The sequence below is a fragment of the Trachurus japonicus genome, chromosome 16, assembly GCF_045865225.1.
Source record: "Trachurus japonicus isolate A0001 chromosome 16, Traja_1.0".
Classification (NCBI taxonomy): Eukaryota; Metazoa; Chordata; class Actinopteri; order Carangiformes; family Carangidae; genus Trachurus; species Trachurus japonicus.
Window position 1 is genome coordinate 35,862,469 of NC_140922.1, and position 16,161 is coordinate 35,878,629.

Consider the following 16,161-nt stretch of genomic DNA (forward strand, 5'->3'; position numbering starts at 1 on the left):
TGCAACAGGTGCGTTTCCATCAGCTGTTTAGATGCGCATCGAGATGTATCGCATCGGAAAATGATGATGGAAACGCCGTGATTCGCATTAAAATCCTCTGATTCGCACAAACTGAAATACGCTCGCTATGGCCGGGTTTTGGTTGATTCGAATGGGATGGAAACAGCTGTATGCGAATCAAGTGTGACGTAGCGCACTTTCACCCCGTCTACTCCCGTGTTTGCAGTTCACTCACAAGACAACATCAGGGTTTCCGCTGTCACACAACAGTTAATTAATTGTGGCGCATCGCCACGGCAAAATAAAAGCCCCCACACACCTTCATATGTGATTACTGCACAGTTCTTCATAGTTCCTCCTCAGTAAAAACCAAACTTATCAACCAGCGAATCCAGCGTTTATCATTAATAAAGTCTGGGGCGGCGCAACTCTCTCTCTCTCTCTCTCTCTCTCCCACACACACACACACACACACACACACACACACGGGTCGCGTTATGACGGTAATAAACATATGCGCTAAATCGCGCTAATGTGTTCAAATCAGACCGTCCGTCCGTCCGGCCGGGAGGGGGGGGGGATGCAAAGTCCGTAGATGGAAACACACATGATTCGAATTTCTTTTAATGCGCATTTCTCAGTAATTCGAATCACTTTGGATGGAAACATGGCTAGTGATTCCATAATGGTCCACTGTCGCCTCAAGGCAACACTGCAATTTTCTATAATGGTACGTTGTTGCTTTGGGGCAACAGGTGCATTTTAACAAGTTTCCATTATTTAATGAGTAAATAAATTGCATGGAACTATTAAAAATTAAACTTTACTAATCTATTAGTGTAAATATATTTTTTTCCAGATGAAAAAGGGCCAGGAAGTTACTGTATGTTTTCACACCGTTTTAGTGGAGCAAAATGGCAAACCTGTTTCCTTTGAAAAAGTCTGCAGAAAAGGGTTTCACTATGGCTTCTTGAAAGTCATGTGATAAATTAAAGCATTGTTATTGGTTCTCTAAGGTCTCCTCTCTTTTTTAAAGTATTACAGCATTAAATGGGATGAATTGTGGAGATGTGACAGGCCAGAAAGTGGTAACATGGTACCATAGAGGGTTAAAATCAAAATTGAATTTATTTTATTTGGTCTTTTTGATAAGAAAATACCCACAAAGAAATTATTTATTATCAACCTTTTTATTCTATTAGCAAAATTCCATATACACACCAGAACATTTACAAAACAAAAACCCAACTTTTTTATCTTCATCCCTTACTGTAAATCATCTCTGGACACACTTCATTTTTGCAAAAACTCCAAAGCTTTAAAAACCTTAGCCTTATGTAATGAATTTGATTTATTTTAATTTATTTATTTTCTCTCTGTTGCTCTCTTTATTTGATTCATGCACTATTGTCATTATTATGTTTTTTTTTTTGCTTTATTTTGTTTTGTTATTTTCCCCAAGTGCATTACCTCAAGCATTCCGTGTTCGTATTGACAGTTGCCTTGTACACTACTATGTGTAAATAAAGTTTATAAAAAAATATATATATATACGTAGATGGAGCACTGGGGCTTGTCAGGAATGTCTCTTGGCGGCCATCTTGGGGGGGAGTTCCTCCTGAGCAGCATCAACAGTCAGACCAGTCAGAGGGTTTGACAGCTCGTGAGCTTAGAATTATAAGGTTCTATCTCCATTTTTTTCAAAATTGAGTTTTTTGCATAATATCATGCATTAGTGGTCTGTTAATGCCTGTGTGGTGTTATTTTTACATTTTCAACATTTTTTTTAATTAGTTATTCATAAAATAAAAAGGTTCTATCAACCAAAACACAAGCCGAGTTGGAACTTTGATGCTCAATATCTCGGAACTACCCAAAACGGAGATAGAACCCTATAATTCTAAGCTCACGAGCTGTGAATCTGGTGAAATACCAAACTTTTGTGCCGCGTACGGACGTTCCCATGAAAGAAACACCAAAACCAAGAGACATGGAATAACTTTTCTCCATTAATAAGTTGTTTTATATTATAGAACTGTTCTGAACTTGTTGAATTTGATGTAGGTGAGTTAAGTTATCTGACATAAATGAAACGTATCATAGGGTGGGATATGTGTTACATTTAGTGCTTATACCACTAGTTCATATATTAATAGTTTGTTATTTTGTTGCCTGTATGTGTAGGCTATAGGCTGTGGTAGTTGTGAGTTTGTGGTTGCCATGGTGATGAGGCTACCTATATAATTGTGCTAGGCCATATTAAATCAGTTTCATGGCACTTACATTAACCCTATAACTGCTAACCTGAGTTATGTAGCTGAGTTGTAGTATTTATATTAAAACAAACAGCTTCAGTGATAGAGCTCTACTGCCTCTGTAGATACAGGAAGTCAAAGTTAGACACCTCCTCCTGCTCAAGATGGCGGCGGCGGCCACAATCCGTTCCAATGGGCAGCAGCGTCAGAGGCAGAGGCTTCTACGTGTATATATCTATGCATGACGGTGACCTCTGACCTCTGACCTGGACGATGAGGTCGGTGCTGAACTCTCTGGACAAGCGGTCGACCGACACGTTGAGTTTATCAAACAGCCGACCGAAGTTTCCCTCCACGGGGAGCTGCTCCCTGCACCACGGAGTCATCACTGGAGGAGGAATCATGTCAAGCACAACTGTATAGATTTATATTTTTATATTTCAATGAATCATGTTAATTCCAGCTATATAGATCATATATAGAATCATGTCCAACCCTGTAACTATGTAAATGTACTTTTCCTGTTATCTACTGGTCCTCCGTCTTTCTGGACTTTTTATGTTAATAGTTGTTACCCAGGGGGCAAAATCCCAGTTTTTTGAAAAACGGACACGGAGCGTTGTAAAAGGTTTGACAGCAGAAATGATATCTAGGAACTTGAAGGATTAAAACCTGGGTGGACAACCCGGTCAACTAGCTGCTGGAAAGCTGCAGGGGGCCAAAACCCCTTTCTGGGGTCATTTTGCTGGCGAAATGATGTAAATGCAAATATTTAGGTACTACAATGGCATAAATAGTCATACAACTCTAACATTTGGCAGAGAGTATCTTGACACATAGGGGGAGGCAGGAAAAAAAGATTCTGGGGTTTGTTGCAACTCGATTTTAAGATATCACCCTCAACATCCCAAAAAAGACCAAAAAAAGTACTGTTCGCCTGACAAATTCTCATGAAAATTATTATTTTTCAGCACTTTATGGAGAATATCTATGCTTAACATGTATATAGAAAAATTCCTTAATTCATAAGCTTCCATTTGAGTCCAAGATAGCCTTTCTACTAGCTACTGGAAAGCTACAGGCTGTCTTAAACAATGCAACACCTATTGTGGAAAAACTACATGTGAACTGGCCTGATCAGAAACCATTCTATTTCTGGTCTCCCCAAAGTGAACAGAGAGATAGAGAAGACCGTTGGCCACAGCAAGTGGGGCTTTGGAGATAGAAAGGCTATCTTGGACTCAAATGGAAGCTTATGAATTAAGGAAATTTTCTATATACATGTTAAGCATAGATATTCTCCATAAAGTGCTGAAAAATAATAATTTCCATGAGAATTTGTCAGGCGAACAGTACTTTTTTTGGTCTTTTTTGGGATGTTGAGGGTGATATCTTAAAATCGAGTTACAACAAACCCCAGAATCTTCTTTTCTTGCCTCTCCCTATGTGTCAAGATACTCTCTGCCAAATTTTATAGTTGTATGACTATTTATGCCATTGTAGTACCTAAATATTTGCATTTACATCATTTCGCCAGCAAAATGACCCCAGAAAGGGGTTTTGGCCCCTGTAGCTTTCCAGCAGCTAGTTGACCGGGTTGTCCACCCAGGTTTTAATCCTTCAAGTTCCTAGATATCATTTCTGGTGTCAAACCTTTTACAACGCTCCCTGTCTGTTGTTTTGCTTTGCCCCCTGGGTATGTATTGTTTTGGGGACTACAGATGTAATTTAACACATGTGTTAAATCCGGTGTATTTACTGTGGTACTCTAGTACTCACTGTTCATTAATATGCACTGTCCCAACTAAATAAACAAATAAAGTAAAGTAAAGGAGGAGGAGGAGGAGGAAGAAGAGGAAAATGAAGGAGGAGGAGGAGGAAGGGGGAAGAAGGGGAGGAAAAGGAAGGAGGAGGAGGAAAAGGAAGGAGGGAGAAGGAGGAGGAGGAAGGAGAGAGAAGAAGAGGAGGAAAAGGAAGGAGAAACGGAAGGAGGAGGAGGAAGGAGGAAGAAGAGGAGAAACGGAAGGAGGAGGAGGAAGGAGGAGGAAAAGGAAGGAGAAACAGAAGGAGGAAGGAGGAAGAAGAGGAGGAGGAGGAAGGAAGAGGAGGAAGGAGGAGGAGGAAGAGGGGGGGAGTAGAGGAGGAGAGGAGGAGGAGGAGGAGGAAGGAGGAGGAGGAGGAGGAGGAAGGAGGAGGAGGAGGAAGGGGGGGAGGAGGAGGAGGAGGAGGAAGGAGAAGAGGAGGAGGAAGGAGGAAGAAGAAGAGGAAGAGGAGGAGGAAGGAGGAAGAAGAAGAGGAAGAAGAGGAAGAAACAATAGGAGGAGGAGGAATGATGAGGAAGAAGAGGAGGAGGAGGTAGGAGGAAGAAAAAGGAAGGAGGAGTAAGAAGAGGAGGAAGAGGAGGAGGAAGGAGGAAGAAAAAGGAAGGAGGAGTAAGAAGAGGAGGAAGAAGAGAAGGAGGAGGAAGGAGGAAGAAAAAGGAAGGAGGAGTAAGAAGAGGAGGAAGAGGAGGAAAAAGAGACAGCGACTGATTGATTTGACCTCTGACCTCCTCCTCCTCCGACCAATCAGATCTATAGTTGAGTGTGTGTGTGAATGTGTGTGTGTATGTGTGTGTGTGTGTGTGTGTGTGTGTGTGTGTGTGTGTGTGTGTGTGTGTGTGTGTGTGTGTGTGTGTGTGTGTGTGTGTGTGTGTGTGTGTGACCTCTGACCTCTGAGGACGTCACACAGGAAGTGGAACTTCATGGCGACACAGAGCAGGTGGTTGAGGACGGGAACGGGAACGGCCTCTAGACATTCCTCCCACCGCCGGCTGAACCAATCAGAGCAGCGCCGCACGCCGCCGTCCACCACGCCTACACAACACACAGACAAACGTCTACTGCTCAGGCATACTTTCACCTAGAGACTCCATTTAAACTTTAAACAGTAGACACAAGTCTTGTGTATTGTCGTATTACTCCACGTTTTGATAGGTCATATAGTTTTTGATCAATCCATGATCAATGACCATGATCATTTTTGGAGAAATTATGAGATTATAATGGGTGTGTATTGGACGGAATGTTCGTGTCAGAGTGGGTGACATCATCGGTTAGAGTGGGAGAGATGCCAGAAAAACTCCAGATTTTTTCTCTTTCCAAACTCCAAACGGCCACAATTTACACTCTACACACATGATTTTTTCCAAATTTGTAGACAAACTTGTTCTGTTTCTCACCATGTGCTGAAAATATCAGAGAGATTTACAGAATTTGAATTATCAGCCTCTAAGTGCGGCCACGTCTGTCTCTGCTCCTCATTGACTCCAATACAAATATTTTCTGAGAGGAGCAGAACGGCCTGATGTTTTAAAACTGCCAGCGTCTCCAAAATATTTACTGTAGAAACACCAAATCGTACCACATTTTTCAGGAAGTCCTTAGAGCAACGTTGATCTGTGTTTTGTTCTGATAGGAGTTACCGTTTTGTCACCCTAAGCCTAATTGCGAGACCGGTGCAGAGGCAGAAAATCGCTCTTTTTCTCCACGTTTCTGTCTGTCTCAGCCTGCGGGGGCCCCTATCGCCGTGGTAACCTCTTTGATCCTCAGGCCAGAGCTCGTTAACTTCATAAACAATCCACCTGGCGCTCGTTTAAATGTTTATAAACACAGACACAGCTAAATCAGACTGACACAGGATGCAGCTACTAACTAACTATGTGTCAAGTCAGTCACACACACACACACACAGACTCTAGAGCCAGCTTCATGTGATTACAGTCACACACACACACACACACACACACACACACACACACACACACACACACACAGTTAACCTAATGTGGTTACAGCTCCTCCATATCAGTGCTTATAGAAAGATGATCATGTGTCTGTCTGATCAGCTCTGTCTTGACCTTAAGATCGTGGGTTTGAGTCCCATGTTGACAGAGATGGTAAAACCGGCAGTCTCAAAATTTCCCCAGAGGAAATTTTCTAGTCTGTCATTACTCTTTATGCTGCATTGTCGAATGATAATAACGTTTTAAATAAATAAAAAAAGGTTTGTTTAAAGGGACAACGAGGAGTTTTGGAAAAGCAAAGCGTTTTCACACTACATTTATGAGCCTCCGCGCGCACTGTAGAATTCTTTGACCGGCGCAAGACGGACTCATGTTTTCATTCATCAAGAATTAAAGTCAGAGGTTCAAAGAGGTTCAGTTACCATCGTAGTTCCGACCATAAACAGAGATTCAGCTGCGTTATTCTCATTAAGGAAACGCTGGTCGGCTCGACCAGCATCTCCGCCGCCACTTATAATAACAAAATAACGATAGAGACAGAACGATATATTTATCGAAAATGGAGCCATTAACAAGTGTGGGTAGCGGAGATTCATCCACATTAACGTGAGACTTTTTTATAACCGAATAGAAACTCCTCGTTGTCCCTTTAAAGGTAGTGACTGTGACTCACTGTCGCACTGCATCTTGGTCTTTGTAGTGAACTGCTCCTGCGTGCTGCCGGCAGCGGCGGCGGTGGCGGCACCGTCCGCAGGTTTGAACCCGTCGTATCCGTACTGAAGCACGACCTCGTCTCTGAGCCGCTGGAACTTCCTGCTGACGTCCGCGGCCTCCGACTCAAACTCCGCCTTGTCGCCCTGCACCGTGGACACAAGCCCCGCCCCCTCGTCATTCACGCTGATCGCTCTCATTGATCAGATCGGTTGTCATAGAAACAGGATTACTCATTCATCAGGCTGCTAACGACTAACAGATAGGCTGCTAACAGATAACTGCTAACAGCTAACAGATAATAACGGCTAACAGATTGGCTGCTAATGGCTTACAGATAGGATGCTAACTACTAATGGCTAACAGATATTAGCAGTTATGTTAGCCGTTAGCAGCTGTCTATTAGCCGTTAGCAGCTATCTGTTAGACGTTAGCTGTTAGCAGTTATCTGTTAGCCATTAACAGTTAACAGTGAGCCGTTTGCAGTTATCTATTAGCCGTTAGCAATTATCTGTTAGCCATTGGTAGCTATCTGTTAGCAGTTATCTGTTAGCCATTAGCAGTATTCGGTAAGCCGTTAGCAGTTATCGGTTAGCAGCTATCTGTTAGATATTAGCAGTTAACAGTTAGCCATTAGCAGTTATCTATTAGCCATTAGCAGCTATCTGTTCGACGTTAGCAGTTAACAGTTAGCCGTTAGCAGTTATCTGTTAGCCGTTAGCAGCTATCTGTTAGACGTTAGCAGCTATCTGTTCGACGTTAGCAGTTAACCGTTAACTGTTATCTATTAGCCGTTAGCAGTTAGCTGTTAGCCGTTAGTAGTTATCTGTTAGCAGTTATCTGTTAGCCGTTAGCAGTTATCGGTAAGCTGTTAGCAGCTGTCTGTTAGCAGTTATCTGTTAGCCGTTAGCAGTTATCGGTTAGCAGTTATCTGTTAGCTGTTAGCAGTTATCGGTAAGATGTTAGCAGCTATCTCTTAGACGTTAGCAGTTAGCAGTTATCTATTAGCCGTTAGTAGCTATCTGTTAGCAGTTATCGGTTATCTGTTAGCAGTTAACCGTTAACAGTTATCTATTAGCCGTTAGCAGTTATCTGTTAGCCGTTAGTAGTTATCTGTTAGCAGTTATCTGTTAGCCGTTAGCAGTTATCGGTAAGCCGTTAGCAGCTGTCTGTTAGCAGTTATCTGTTAGCCGTTAGCAGTTATCGGTTAGCAGTTATCTGTTAGCTGTTAGCAGCTATCTCTTAGACGTTAGCAGTTAGCAGTTATCTATTAGCCGTTAGTAGCTATCTGTTAGCAGTTATTGGTTAGCCGTTAGCAGTTATCGGTAAGCCGGTAGCAGCTATCTGTTAGCAGCTATCTGTTAGCAGTTAGTATCTATTAGCCGTTAGCAGCTATCTGTTAGCCGTTAGCAGCTATCTGTTAGCAGCGATGCGTGGGGGCGTGTCCCCGTCACCATGAGCTCCTCGGTGATGCGTAGGAACGGTGTGATGGCGTCTCTCCATAGCAACCTGCTGTGGTGCAGCTGCAGGTCCAGGTTACAGCTCAGGGACAGAGCGGCCGACTCCATGTTACGCTGGATGTTAGAGACCGGCCCTGTGGTGACATCATCATCAGTCATGACATCACAATACAACACACAGATCTACACACCTGTTTAATCTGTAGGACAGAAGAACACACACACAAAAATACATGTGTTCATGACAGAGTTGTTTTAGAGGGAAATACAGAGACTGTTGATGAAAAACTGTCCCTGAAGGCAACGTGCATCAGCGGTTTTGCATGAATTTCCCTCTAAAACAACTCTGTGTGGTAACGTTGTGTTATTATCTCATAGTGTGGTGAATGTGCAGCTCACAACTTGTCCACCAGAGCGTTGTGGAGTTGTTGGATTGTGTATTTGATGAGTTTGATGAGGGAGTGTGGCTCAATATCCAGATTCATTCGACATAAACTGAGTTTCCCAGATCTGATGCTTTATCACCAGATGAACAATAGTTTCACTGTGAAACTCCCTCCACAACCTCAGTGGTTCACTTCTGTCAGGACAGGCCGCTCCAAAGTTCTGTTTATAATAGCTTTAAGAATTTAGCTAGAGATGTTATCTACACCAGTAATAATAATACCAGACAGAGTTGTTTTAGAGGGAAATTCATGTAAAACCACTGATGCACGTTGCCTTCAGGGACAGTTTTTCATCAACAGTCTCTGTATTTCCCTCTACAACAACTCTGTGTGGTAACGTTGTGTTATTATCTCATAGTGTGGTGAATGTGCAGCTCACAACTTGTCCACCAGAGCGTTGTGGAGTTGTTGGATTGTGTATTTGATGAGTTTGATGATGAGGGAAACCAAGAAATCCCATAACGAGCCTCCGTAGCGTAGCTCTGAGCAGCTCACGGCTCTGCTCCGCCGTTCTAAAAGTAGCTTGCACCGACAATTAAAGGTAACGAACCTACTGCTAAGACTATACTGCAAAAACTCAAGATCTTACCAAGAATATTTGTCTTATTTCTAGTCAAAATGTCATTTCTAGTCAAAATAAATCCCATTATACTTAAAATAAGACAAAATAAAGTAGCTTGTTTTTAGACACTTTTTACTTCTTTCAAGCAGATTTTCACTTGAAATAAGTAGAAAAATCTGATAGTGGAGCAAGTTTTTCTTTCTTATTACAAACACAAAAAAACCTGCTTTCACTGGCAGATTTTTCTACTTATTTCAAGTGAAAATCAGCTTGAAACAAATGGAATTTATCTAAAAACAAGTTAATTTTTAGGTGATGAGTCTTATTTTAAGTGGAAAGAGATTAGTTTTGACTAGAAATGAGACATTTTGACAAGAAATAAGACAAATATTCTTGGACAGATTTTGAGTTTTTGCAGTGTAGGGATTATGGCAATGGGCCAGTTTGACAAAATGTTGAACTATCCCTTTAATAAATAGTTTATTTAATCCAATCTGCTTCATGTGTTTTATTGCTGCATAGGGATTTAAACTGTTATTGTCTACAAACCCTGCATGTGTGTATGATGCAGCTGCAGTCCAGCAGGTGTCACCGGTGTGTGTGCGTGTGTGTGTGTGTGTGTGTGTGTATGTGTGTGTGTGTGTGTGTGTGTGCGTACCTCCGTAGAGCACAGACAGGGTGAGTAACATGAGGTACGCTCGACCCCGGGAGCCGAGCATGCTGGGAAACATCAGGAGGACCGAGCACCTGAAGGAGGAGGACAACGCCCCGCCCACCAGACACACACCTGACACACACACACAGACACACACACACACACACAGCAGTCAGACAGTGCTGTGTGTGTGTGTGTGTGTGTGTGTGTGTGTGTGTGAGTAAAGATCGTCTCCTCACCGACAAACACACTTCCTGCTGCCAGCTTCAGGTCAAAGGTCAGAGGGAGGCTGTGAGCGACGCCCAGGAACAGGACTGACAGGAAGTCGCCTCGTTACAATCATCATCACATTTTGATATTTGTAATAAAAGAAACTGATCCTGAAACACTGATACAAATAAGATTTAAACATACATTTTAATCTACATTATCTATAACACAGTGGTTCTCAAAGGTTTTTACATCAGGACCCTAAATTTGGACCCCCACTGGACAAAATTTTGAAGCAAACACCAGAAATACACAAATATTTGTTCTGAGACTGAAGAATGTTACATATATTTTTAGTCAATGTACGACATTAAAGGTTGAATATGTAGAATATTTATTAAAAGCTATATTTTTTCAAAAATAATACATCCATGGGGCCTTTAGAGGGGTACAGAATGAAAGTATTGCTTTTCCATAAAAAAAATTTTTTTAGTCTGAATTATTATTTTTTATATTTTTGACGGGCTCGACAACTGACTTTCTGTCAACGTTCTGTTTACATTCGTACCTGTAGCCGACATGTGGCTCAGTTCTCCGCTGTTTTCCTGCCTCCTCCCGGTCGGATGCGTCTGTTTTCAACCAAGCCTTTTTAATAATCAATCGGTGGATCAATGGATTATCATATACTTGTTAGGATGGGTGTATTTGTGTAGTCTTATCTGTCATAAACACGTTTATCGTCGCGGACTTTCGGTGCCACGGAGCTCCTTTTTTTTTTTTTTTCCAACTTGACGAGAGCAGTGACAGCGGAGGCTCTGAGGCTCTGAGCAGCAGCGGTGTGAAGGCAGAGAGCCTCCACTGTCCCTGTAACAAGCTACAAGTCATTTATTATGCTGTTAATGACGGTAAAATGAAACATAAGGTAAATATCCTGCTTAGCTCTCCTCCTCTGCTGTCCTCTGATCAGAGTGGAGTCCCTAGCAACGGCCCGTTTTACCTAGCAACGGTCTGGCAATCGACTGCTGGAATTCTTTTTCTGTTGTTTTTCTTGTAATTCTACATAGTCAACCTTTAAAATTAGGGCCAATGGCGTGAATTTTTGGAAATATTATAAAGACATTTCTGGAAAAAAGTGGTACAATTTCTCTAAAAACATTTAAACATTTCTAGAACATGTGGTAAAAATTCTGATTTTTTTTTATTCTAGAAAAAAAGTGATAGAAAAAAAAAAAGTTAAAAATTTTCCAGAGAAAAGTGGTAAAATTTCTCCAAAAAAAAGTTTTTTAAAAATTCTAGAAAAAAGTGGTTAAAATTTCTTTACATTTTTTTTTAAGGGAAAAATAAATAATGATAAAAAAAAAGAGTGGTAAAAATTTCTCAAAAAACTTTTCATAAATTCTAAAAAAAAAAAGTGGTAAAATTTCAAGAAAAAGTCAGGGACCCCCTTAAACCCTCTCAAGGACCCCTGGGGGTCCCTGGACCCCACGTTGAGAACCACTGATCTATGAATTATGACGGGGTATTAGGCCACATTGAGATTTTTTTTTCACAGACTTAGAGAATAAAGTCATAGTTTTTAAGTCATAATATTACGAGAATAAAGTGGCAGTTTTATGGCGAAAAAAGCAGCGACTTCCTCCAAGTCCGCCTGGTTCTTTCTAAGGAATAGAAGCATTTTCTTTTCAAAGTCCTGATACTGACAGTGTGGTGCTGATGAGCCAAGCCCCACTGTAGGATTCATGGTCCTGGAGGGGAGGCTGGTCGGCCGTGCAGCCCAACACAGGCCCAAAACTACATAGTGGGGCTCTCCTTGTTTGTGAAACCTATACTGAAGTAGTCTAGAGAGACAGGCCTTTCTGTCAAAATAAAAGCACCAAGCTAAAAAAAATGCGGTGAAACTTTTCAATTTAAGGAATATAATTTACAAGAAAGTCCCAGAGCCATTACATAAGTTAACCTTTTGCTTTTTGTTGTATTACAAGTTATTGCCTATTTTATACGTTTTATGTTGGTGAACACTTTTACAGTAGGTGAATTTGGTGATTTCCTGATCTGCTAGAAGACGGGAACCAGAATGCAGACAAAATTCGGTAGGAAAACTTCACCAAACACTCCACAGCCTCATTTCAACAACTTTCCTCCTCTAGAACAAACAGGTTAAAATATTATGACTTTATTCTCATAAATGTATGACTTTATTCTCAAAGTCTGTAAAAAGTTATTTTCTCAATGTGGCCCTAATACTCTGTCGTAATGAATATAGGCCTATCTAAATAGTTAGATAGTTAATCATTCTGATTTATTAATAAGAACTCTATTCTTATTCTTCTTACTAAAAAGTCACAAAAACATTAAACAAAAGAAAGAATTTAATGAGAATAAAAATATGTTAGTTAGACACTGGGTCAGCAGCAGAGCCGTGCCCCCTCCAATGTGTTGAAATATAAGAGTAATACAGGTAAAACAATGAGAAAAACTTATTAGTCCACTGTAATGAGACACTGTTCACCTTGAACAGTGACGTCAGGTTACCTGCTCCGCTGGCGGCTCCAAGCAGCGCCCTGAGGAGCACGTGAGGCAGGAGGCTCCTCACACCTGGAGGAGACACGAGACACGGACACCTGGTTCATGACGTCACATCACACAAAACACAGGTCGTTTCTATGGTTACTAACTTACCACCATGAAAAAAAAAACCCTCACAAGCTTACAAAGTTAGCTCAGCTTTAGCAAAGACGGTTTATAAATAGTATATTGAATGTCTTTGTTTCCATCTGATATCCACAGATACACCTGTCACATCACCATAGCTGGTCATTTTTTATCTTTTGTAACTGAGAATTACCATCGTTAGTATTACATCTGCCACTGTTGCCACTTTCATGTTTTATCTATTATCACTTTATTTATTACTATCGATACTATGAATAATCATGCTGCTATGAGCACTTTGCACTTTACCTACCTCATACATGTTGTTGTCTAAGTGTTGTCCATTGTCTAACTGTGTCTGTTTATGCCTCATCTTTGTATAGTAGCTTGTATTCTGTGTATTTTATTACTTGTATGTTATGTGTATAGGGACTACAGATGGAAACTAGCTGGGAGCTAAATCTGGTGCAACCATCTTTTCATTTTTTCTTTTAAATGATTAATGTAATTGCACATTGTCCCTTATTAAACTAATAAACTAAACTTATATAACACTTGTTAAAATGTTTTTTGTGTTCATCTTTTTTGTGTCATTGTTGTGTGAGCTACTGGACTAACTTGAATTTCCCTGCTAGGGATGAATAAAGTATTATCTATCTATCTATCTATCTATCTATCTATCTATCTATCTATCTATCTATCTATCTATCTATCTATCTATCTATCTATCTATCTATCTATCTATCTATCTATCTATCGTTCTATCTATCGTTCTATCTATCGTTCTATCTATCTATCGTTCTACTGTATCTATCTATCTATCTATCTATCTATCTATCTATCTATCTATCTATCTATCTATCTATCGTTCTATCTATCGTTCTATCTATCTATCGTTCTATCGTTCTACTGTTCTATCTATCTATCTATCTATCTATCTATCTATCTATCTATCTATCTATCGTTCTATCTATCGTTCTATCTATCGTTCTATCTATCTATCGTTCTATCGTTCTACTGTTCTATCTATCTATCTATCTATCTATCGTTCTATCTATCGTTCTATCTATCTATCGTTCTATCGTTCTACTGTATCTATCTATCTATCTATCTATCGTTCTACTGTATCTATCTATCTATCTATCTATCTATCTATCTATCTATCTATCTATCTATCTATCGTTCTATCTATCTATCGTTTTATCTATCTATCTATCTATCTATCTATCTATCTATCTATCTATCTATCTATCGTTCTATCTATCTATCGTTCTATCTATCGTTCTATCTATCGTTCTATCTATCTATCGTTCTACTGTATCTATCTATCTATCTATCTATCTATCTATCTATCTATCTATCTATCTATCTATCTATCTATCTATCGTTCTATCTATCGTTCTATCTATCTATCGTTCTATCTATCTATCGTTCTATCTATCTATCGTTCTACTGTATCTATCTATCTATCTATCTATCTATCTATCTATCTATCTATCTATCTATCGTTCTATCTATCGTTCTATCTATCGTTCTATCTATCGTTCTATCGTTCTATCTATCTATCTATCTATCTATCTATCTATCTATCTATCGTTCTACTGTATCTATCTATCTATCTATCTATCTATCTATCTATCTATCTATCTATCTATCGTTCTACTGTATCTATCTATCTATCTATCTATCTATCTATCTATCTATCTATCTATCTATCTATCTATCTATCTATCTATCGTTCTACTGTATCTATCTATCTATCTATCTATCTATCTATCTATCTATCTATCTATCTATCTATCTATCTATCTATCGTTCTATCTATCTATCGTTCTATCTATCGTTTTATCTATCTATCTATCTCTCTCTAAACTAAACTAGCAGCATGAGGTTGATGTGTGTGTGACTAAACTCACCGCGGACAGGAGACGGAGGCATCGGTGCAGGTGGAGGTGATGACGTCAGCTGATCCAGGTGGAGGGGATGACGTCAGCTGATCCAGGTGGAGGTGATGACGTCAGGTTGAATCTTCTGGAAGCTTCTGTAATGGTTTCTAGTATGTGACTGTGAAGGAACCGAAAGGCTTCATCAGTGTTTACCTTCTACCTGGCGAGCGAGACCGAAGTTTTTACTAATGATGGGATGGAGCTGATGAAAAGTGACGTCACGGTCCAGGTGGGAGGAGGAGGAGGAGGAGGGGGCGGGGCCAGACGCACCTTGAGAGGAGTCCTGCGCAGGTAAGTAAGGAGGCTAGTGACAGACACCCATAGATATATATACGTATATGTTTATATATCTATGACAGACACCTAGCACCGAGCTAACGGCTAACGGCTAACGGCTAACAGACGCTAACGGTACAGAATGTTGCTGCTGTTTATGTTTGTTAACAACCCGTTGCCCTGGAAACACCGAGCGGCTAACGGCTAACAGACGCTAACGGTAGAGAATGTTGCTGCTGTTTATGTTTGATAACAACCCGTTGCCCTGGAAACACAGAGATGTCTGCAGGCTGCTCTGCTCTCAACATCGATCTGAGTTTACAACCATAACACTTTGCAAAACAGCTGAACTGAATCACCTTCTGTAATGTTACCGGTTTAGGACCTGTAAAAGTTTATTTTTTTTATTCAAAACTTTGTTTCACAATACAAAAACAGTTTTTCATGGTAAAATGCAATTAATAAAGCACATTTATATTATACGCCAGGGGGGATTTATAAGTTTACAACAAAATGTTCAAGTTTTCACATATATTGATAGTCTTAATCGCTTTCTGGTTGTTTGAAAATTTGATGGAGGTTATGTATTGCTTGAGCTCACCGTTAAAAGCAGTAAAGGAAGGTTTTTTTTTTTAATGAACTTACATTTGTGAATATGAAATTTTGCCATTAAAATAATAAGGTTGATAATAAAAGTTATGTTAGCTTTTTCCTTGTTTTTTTTTTCAGGTCAGGGAGCCCAAACAGAACATTCCTCCAAAACAAAATACAATCACCATCAACATTGATAGCAACAAAATTACAAATACGGTTTAGGACAAGTTGCCTACGAATCTCCTTGTTGTTTACAACTACTTCCTGGTAGAAAACCAGCATGAGAACAATAGTGACGGACGAGAGTTTCTCTATATTTATCTACTTTTTCATGTCACTTCACTATATCGCCGTTTAGACTAAGAAGTAGTCTTAATCTGATGTTTGTAAAGTTTATAAAACCAATGATTGGACAAACATTACTATTTATGCTGTTAGCTGCTACTGCTGTTAGCTTAGCTACCACCGTTAGCTTAGCTACCGCTGTTAGCTGCTACTGCCGTTAGCTTAGCTACTGTTAGCATAGCTACTGCCGTTAGCTTAGCTACCGTTAGCTTAGCTACCGTTAGCTGTCCCTGTCAGCTGAGCCACTGATGCTTTCTAGACACTG

The 16,161-nt window shown here is 40.2% G+C and overlaps 2 protein-coding genes across 2 annotated transcripts in view; one reads left to right on the plus strand and one right to left on the minus strand.

The window, feature by feature from the left end:
- The window catches only part of dcst1 (DC-STAMP domain containing 1), a 23,540-nt gene extending 8,816 nt beyond the window's left edge, over positions 1-14,724 (minus strand). Inside the window, exons 1-8 of the mRNA XM_085803263.1 lie at positions 14,652-14,724; positions 12,616-12,678; positions 10,113-10,187; positions 9,877-10,005; positions 8,205-8,344; positions 6,713-6,896; positions 4,967-5,110; positions 2,522-2,643 (exon numbers count right to left, since the gene is read on the minus strand). Of these exons, the coding sequence (XP_085659389.1) occupies positions 2,522-2,643; positions 4,967-5,110; positions 6,713-6,896; positions 8,205-8,344; positions 9,877-10,005; positions 10,113-10,187; positions 12,616-12,678; positions 14,652-14,673 (879 nt within the window). The 5' untranslated portion in view covers positions 14,674-14,724. The remainder of the gene's footprint in view (positions 1-2,521; positions 2,644-4,966; positions 5,111-6,712; positions 6,897-8,204; positions 8,345-9,876; positions 10,006-10,112; positions 10,188-12,615; positions 12,679-14,651) is intronic.
- A 153-nt stretch (positions 14,725-14,877) lies between these two features.
- dcst2 (DC-STAMP domain containing 2) overlaps positions 14,878-16,161 on the plus strand; it is a 33,122-nt gene continuing 31,838 nt past the window's right edge. The window contains exon 1 of the mRNA XM_085803265.1: positions 14,878-14,972. Within this exon, the coding sequence (XP_085659391.1) occupies positions 14,878-14,972 (95 nt within the window). The remainder of the gene's footprint in view (positions 14,973-16,161) is intronic.